Source organism: Limulus polyphemus, unplaced genomic scaffold, assembly GCF_000517525.1.
Source record: "Limulus polyphemus unplaced genomic scaffold, Limulus_polyphemus-2.1.2 Scaffold1754, whole genome shotgun sequence".
Lineage (NCBI taxonomy): Eukaryota > Metazoa > Arthropoda > Merostomata > Xiphosura > Limulidae > Limulus > Limulus polyphemus.
In genome coordinates, this window is record NW_013667364.1 from 18,544 (window position 1) to 25,625 (window position 7,082).

The following is a 7,082-nucleotide window of genomic DNA, read 5'->3' on the forward strand; positions in this document are numbered from 1 at the left end:
CTGTCACGATTAATTACACGTAATTACTATCTATGTTATCAATTTCTCATCTTAAAACAATCTGTCGAAAACTAAACTGTGTGAAGTAATACTTCTGATATTTTTAGTGTCATGATTAATTTGATCTTTGGATTTATTTTGGGCTATTTTCTTAACTCTTTTTAGAAAAACAACAACCAGTAGCGGAAAAGAACGAGTTACACACAACTGAATATTGAACAGGCTAGCTCACGTGCATACGTTAAGCAACTGTTTCTGGCAGGATATACGTAAATGTCAGAAACAGCAGCTTCTTAGTCGCTAAATCTGTAAACACCAACCGCGTTATTTTGACTCGGAGGAGCAAATACTTAATTACTTCAAAAGTAATAAAAGTAAAAAAGAACAACAACAACAACAAGAAAAAAACAACAAAAAAACACGTTACTAAATATTTCTTTCTCTGTAATCAATAAATCCTTAATGTGAAGGGATGGTTTAGACACCTGGTCCTGCTAGCCTCTGGGAAATTCAATAATCTGCGAATATGGATGCGCATGCGTTATGAATGCTATTTCTCACCAGACTCTAAATATACTGAAAACTTACCGACGTATTCATATTAGTTAAGGCAGAAATTAATAGAATAAAACCTCGCTTTTTCAAGAAAAAGTACTTTATTACATATATATACACATAGACTCTATTGATATTTATTATTTATCTTGAAATAACCAATGCGCACGAAATAAAGAATCCAGAAGGTTCAAATTTATAATGAAAATTATAAAAATGTTTTAACCAATTTTGTGACGCGAGTATCACTCTACTCTCCAGGTGGTGTACACAATAACATTGAATTTTGCATTTGAAAATGTCAGAGTACCAGAATGTGTCGGATGAAATCGACTATCAATTGAACCACCACGACTGGAAGTCGGAAATCAAAAATGACATGCGTACACAGGATAAAAGACAAGACATAAATTATTCTTGAGGGAATGCGGAGGTGTCGCTTCAAAACGATTTTGTAAGAGTAAATATATATCCACAGCGTTCTAAAAAAACAAAAACAGGTCGTACCACTTCTAGAGAGAGCGGTTTCAAAAGGAGATAAATAGTTTTGACTGATTAAAAATAAGTTTCAGTATAGAAAAATATATACTGTTTGTTTGTTTGTAATTTAAGCACAAAACTACACAATGGGCTGTCTGTGCTCTAGCCACCACGGGTATCGAAACCCGGATTCTAGCGTTGTAAGTCCGCAGACATACCGCTACGCCACTTGGGGGGGGGGCAGAAATATATATTAAAATCTTCAACTGAAAACATACCAGGTGGATGTTATACAGCGTACGACTAATGGACATATGCTTTGGAAGAATAACACTTCGGCTACTTATTGGGCTATAATTAAGTGAATATTGGAGATAAATAAATAAATAATTACAATGAAATTACTAATAAAAAAATAAAGAAATAAATTGACCACTTTTTGCCATACGCGATCTGTAACATCAACAAAAACCTTGATAAAATTGATGTGAAAATATTTTTGTTTCGATAGTAGTGCCACCTACTAAGTAGATTCATAAATGTTTGATCTTGAAAGAATCAAAGCTAAAACAATACGAGAAAATCATTATAAATTTTATAAATGATTATATCATGTGTATTCGTTCCAAGTACATAACTGTAGTATTTGAATGCTATAACGTTTTCTTTTAATTATACACTGTGTTAAAGGTTTTCACATGTATTAGCGAAAAACCAAAATTAGTTTTTAGAGAAATCAGAAGCTTGATTTCTGAATAATCACGTTTTGCTATTGTTAAGCCTATAATATACAAAACATAATAAACATTTAAACTCTATACTTTTTAACAGCTTAAACGACCCAATCAGTTCCAGAAACAAAAATACAAAGAGCTATTGTATCCTGTTACTTGAGGATTTTAAAGTTAGTCATTGTTACACCTAATAATATATTAAATACTGCAGGTAAACTACTTGGTGGCTAGTTATAACTACAGCTAAAAAGATGTTAAAAACTTCATGTCAACTAATAGATGGCAAGTCATGGCTACAGAAAATAATATATTAAAAACTGCAAGGTAACTAGTAGGTGGTTATTCATTACTACAGCTAATAAGATATTCAAAACTACACGCTAACTAATGGGTGGCTAGTCAAGACTACAACTAACAAGGTATTAAACTACTCGCTAACTAGTGGGTGGGTAGTCATGGGTTTCTAGCGTTGTAAGTCCGCAGACATACCGCTGTGCCACTGGGAGCAGACGGGGGTTTACAAAAAGAAAACTACTCTTGGATATATATATATATATATATATATATTGAGAAAAGGAAACTAATACAGCGAAAAATGTAAGGTATGAATTTAAATAAGTTACCAGTAGTTTTATTTTATTTTCATTCGTTACTGTTATATGGAAGATTGAAGTTTTAGAGAGAGGTGCAATCCTTTTCTATTATTTAAAACGTTGAATGTAATGCCATATATTAACATAATTTAAATAGATCCGGACCCGAAACAAATGTTTGGATTTATAGACTACATGACCAATACATATATTCCGATTATGCCAAATTAAGGAGGAATAGATCAAGATTATTTTGTTTTTGAGTGTTGGAAATTGATATTCTTGATAAGATATACATTTAAGGGATGCTGAACTGTATAAAGGAAGGGAAAGTCGATACTTTACCTTACGTGTTGTTGTTTCGTAATAACTCACCTACTCCTCGCCGGCCGGACCTGGACGACGGAAGCTCTGGGGCAGATACAGCCCCGTCGCTATCCTCCTGAGAGTCGTAAGGCAGAGTTTTCTTGACAAAACGGACAGACTGACGGTGTTGACGAGGTTCCATCTCCATTTCACGGGCTCGTGGCAGTGAATTGCTGCGGATTTGGCCGGCCGTTCCCTTAACTGGACCTGCTCGTCCTAAACTGTATTGTTTGTATAACATTGAGTCTTTGGAGTTGGTCTGCACCTCAGTATCTGAAGAGCTTTCCATCACAGATCGTCGTCGCAAAATTCCTGCATGGGGAGGAGCATCTCTTTCATAACGTCGGACTCGACCACGAGGCTGCATTGTGCGTGCCATTCTTAAAGCTGGACGCAGCCCTCTTGAAACATACGTTTCAAGCGATTCTTCTCTTTCTGTTGTAATTTTCTGCTCACTCTCGGTCCTAAGTAGACGTGGAGGCTTACTGGCTAATAAAGAGCCGTGCTCATCCCAGAAGCGGTGGCGGGCAGTGGTGCCTCTTTCAGGCCTCGAAGGCAATAAAGTGTGCGATGCAGACATCTGAGATTTTCTAGCCTGAAGTGGTGGACCAGTGTGAAAAGTGTGAACTTTTTGAGCCAAGCTTTCTAGTGTTTTAGGATAAACTTGCTGCGACATTGGCTGGCGAGTGACAATTTTAGGGGGTAATAAATCAGCAGTTTCTCTTCTCCAAAGAAGTTCTTCCTTTTCAATATCAGCTCCCGAGGTCCTGGGTATTTGCAATCCGCGAGGTTGTGAATTATAAAAAAGCACATGCTCTTCCAGAGGGCGCCCTTCCCTCGTGGCCATAGGTCGCTCTATTGTTATAATATCAGACGACAAACCTTTATTTCGGACTCTCGACATCTGCCCATCTTCATTATTGCTGGTGGAAAGTTCATCCGGACCTTCTTCTTCGACCTCTTTCTTCCACACTACGACTGGCGGACGAATTTCTTCCACTACTTTGTGAGATGCGTGTATAGATGCTCTTCCTGAAATTTTGGAGCGGATGGTAAGCACTAATCGCCGTGGAATAGACATAATAATAACAACATCATCCAAACTCATCTGTCTGACATCTACTAAATTAACAGCCAATATTTCATCCCCTACTCTTAAAAGTCCGCTATCGTATACAGCACTTTCTAAGGCAATTCTAGATATGAAGACTCCTTCGTTTACCCTAGTCCCGTCTCCTTCTCTAATATATAAGCCTAGGGTCTGTCCTGGGCGCTTGATGATTTCCACAAATTGCACGGTGTGGTTGGAATCGGTGCCACTGAGATGCTTCTTACTAGTCTCTGTACCTACCCTTCCCAGAGTACGAGGATCCAGAACACGTATAATCATCTCTCCTCGTTTTTCAACCGCCTCAATATTGGCGGCTGTCGTGGCATCATATTCATTCTCCACCGCCTCAATCTGCCGGAATATTTCAGTGGAAATTCCACTGACCTTCCGGAAGTCGCTTTGAACCACCATTTCCGGTATTCTTGGGCGTGACGGACCTGCTCTTCGAGACCCATCTTCTCCTGTCTCCAGTTCACCTTCCCCCGTCTCCTGAAACACAGTTACGTTAAAATATATTTTTATATATTTAACTTTCAAGAGATATCTGTGAACACTGAAAACAGCTTTTTACGTTTTAATATTTTTAACTCTTATAAACAACAACAATGCTTATTAAGAAAAACTTTTACTCTTGACTTTCCCACAGACTACAACAACCACTTACGCTTAACAACATAAACCTTGTCTTACCAAGTGGTAAGAAGCCGTAAATATTAGATAAAACGTAACAACTCATTTTAACTGATTTTGTTTTCTTACAGTCAGGGCGTGGTATGGCTTAGTAATTAAGTTGCTCGATTCGCAAACTGCGGGATATGGGTTCGAATTCCCGTCATCGAACATATTCACCATTTCAGCCACGGGGACGTTATAATGTAACGGTCAGTCCCACTATTCGTTTGTAAAAGAGTACCCCAGGAGTGATGTTGACTAGCTGTCTATCACTGCTAAATTAGGGACGGCTAGCGAGGTAGCCCTCGAATGACTTTGGGCGAAATTCAAACTAAACTTATAGTCAGGAACTGAAACAGTTTGGAAAGGTGATCTGTCATATGAAAAAGGTTTGTGATTATTGAAAAAAACTCTTCATACATTTCTTAAAACAATTAATGAAGCAGTTTGTTTGTTTTAGCGCAAAGCTACACAATAAACTATTTGTGCTCTGTCCATCGTGGAAAATCGAACCACGGATTCTAGAATTGTAAGTCCGTAAACTGACCGCTGACCCATTTGGGGATTAATGGAACTGGCTTTATTGTAAAACATGAAGCGTCGTAATAATAGGTTTTCAAACAATGATTTACATAAAGAAGAATTTTATTAATGGTGGAACTTACTTCATGTCTTCTTCAGGTATGATCAGTACAAAGCAAAACAAGGTTTATATATCGTTACAATGACAAAAGATAATACAAGGATTAAATTGTGACGGTGTTTGTGTTTGTTTGTCATTAAGCACAAAGCTACTCAATGGGCTATCTGTGCTCTGCCCATCACGGGTATCGAAACCCGGATTTTAGCGTTGTAAGTCCGCAGACATACCGCTGTGCCACTGGGGTACAATTGTGACGGAAATGGTGTCAGCAGGTGACAGGATATTGGTAAAGGTCAAGTCTTGTCAAGTATAAACGGTGAATAGATTGGTTTGGTTTGTTTTAAATTTCGCGAAAAGCTACACGAGGGCTATCTGTGCTAGCCGTCTCTAATTTTGCAGTTAAAGACAACTCTTGGAGTACAACCAACAGTGGGATTTACCGTCACTTTATAACGCCACCACGGCTGAAAGGGGACGGGGATTCGAACCCTCGACCCTCAGATTGTTAGTCAAGCGCCCTAACCACCTGGCCATGCCAGGCCCATTAAAAGAAGGGTTGTTATATATTACTTATATGGTATACGAAATGACTGAATGTAAAAATAATTTTATTTATCAACTAGATAAGATTCGATACGTAAATTCAAGCGCCCTAACCACCTGGCCATTCCGGGCCTACGGTGAATAGACCTTGACAAATACGGCTGATGTTTCTAGGGCCATTATCACGGTTTAGCGAGAGATCGTTTGCTTTGATGATTTCTAGAGTTTCTTAACAGTCTATTTCTTTTTTAGTTTTGGGTTGATCTAGAAGAATAATTTGATCCCAAAGTATTTTATGACCTGTTTCAAGTTAAATACATGTTAAAGCAGATATCTGGAATTCACCTCTACGCTTGTGACCTTGGTGTTCTTTATGTCTTATTTCTAAGCAACGTGACGTTTGTCTCATGTATTTCTTTCCACATTCACATGGGATGCTATATATACCTTGCCTTTGTTCTTTTAGTAGGGATTCTTTCGGGTTAGGTTGTAAGGTGTTAGTTTTATTTTGAACGTTTGAATATAGTTTTTACATCAGCCCCCCAGTGGCACAGCGGTATGTCTGCGGACTTACAACCCTAGAATCCGGATTTCGATACCGTGGTGGGCAGAGCACAGATAGCCCATTGTATTGTTTTATGGTTACTTCCAACAAACTTCCAAAAACTTTTACATCAATGGTCAAATTATTAAAAAGGCTAGTAAATTTCATTAGCAATTTCTTCCCCAAAAGGGAATGAAACAAATTTGCTATGTTTTATGTTGTTGATAGGTGAAAGGTTAGAGGTAGCACAATATTTTGTATAGGTTTTGAAGTTTGATACAAGCCCTATCTACGATGTTTGGGTTGAAACCTCTAGAAGTTCTTTAAGAAGTTCAATTCAATTAGTAAGTCTTCTTTGTGAGTGCAAAGTTGTATAGCACGGTTTACAAGGGGTGAAGTAGAAGGATGTTTTCTGTGACATGTGGTGAGTATACTTTATGCGTGGTGGCATGGTGACGGAGTGGGAAGACAACTGATGGATTCTGTTTCATGTGTGAAAATTATGACATTGGATCATAATGTGTTTAAGAATTCAATGAAATTGAGTAGCGTCTGTTTTCCATGTCGCCATATACTGAAGATATCGTCTACGTACTTTAACAAGTTTTCAAGTTTTTTGATGTGTGTGAATTTGTTTCCAAACAGTTCTTCTTCTAGAACGGACACGTAGAGATCACTAAATAGAGGGGAAAGGGATATCCCATCGCTAATCCATTATTTTGTTTGTAAAACTAGCCTTCGTATGTAAAATAAGTATTGTTTAAGCAGTATTCTGTGAGGTTGATTGTTTGTTTGTTTGAAGTTAAGCACAAAGCTACACAATGGGCTATCTGTGCTCTGT

General features: G+C 37.9%; 1 protein-coding gene across 1 annotated transcript in view; it reads right to left on the reverse strand.

The window, feature by feature from the left end:
* LOC106464831 (rho GTPase-activating protein 100F-like) overlaps positions 1-7,082 on the reverse strand; it is a gene marked incomplete at its 3' end in the record, with an annotated part of 59,420 nt that overhangs the window by 18,003 nt on the left and 34,335 nt on the right. Inside the window, exon 3 of the mRNA XM_022392633.1 lies at positions 2,738-4,328. Within this exon, the coding sequence (XP_022248341.1) occupies positions 2,738-4,328 (1,591 nt within the window). The remainder of the gene's footprint in view (positions 1-2,737; positions 4,329-7,082) is intronic.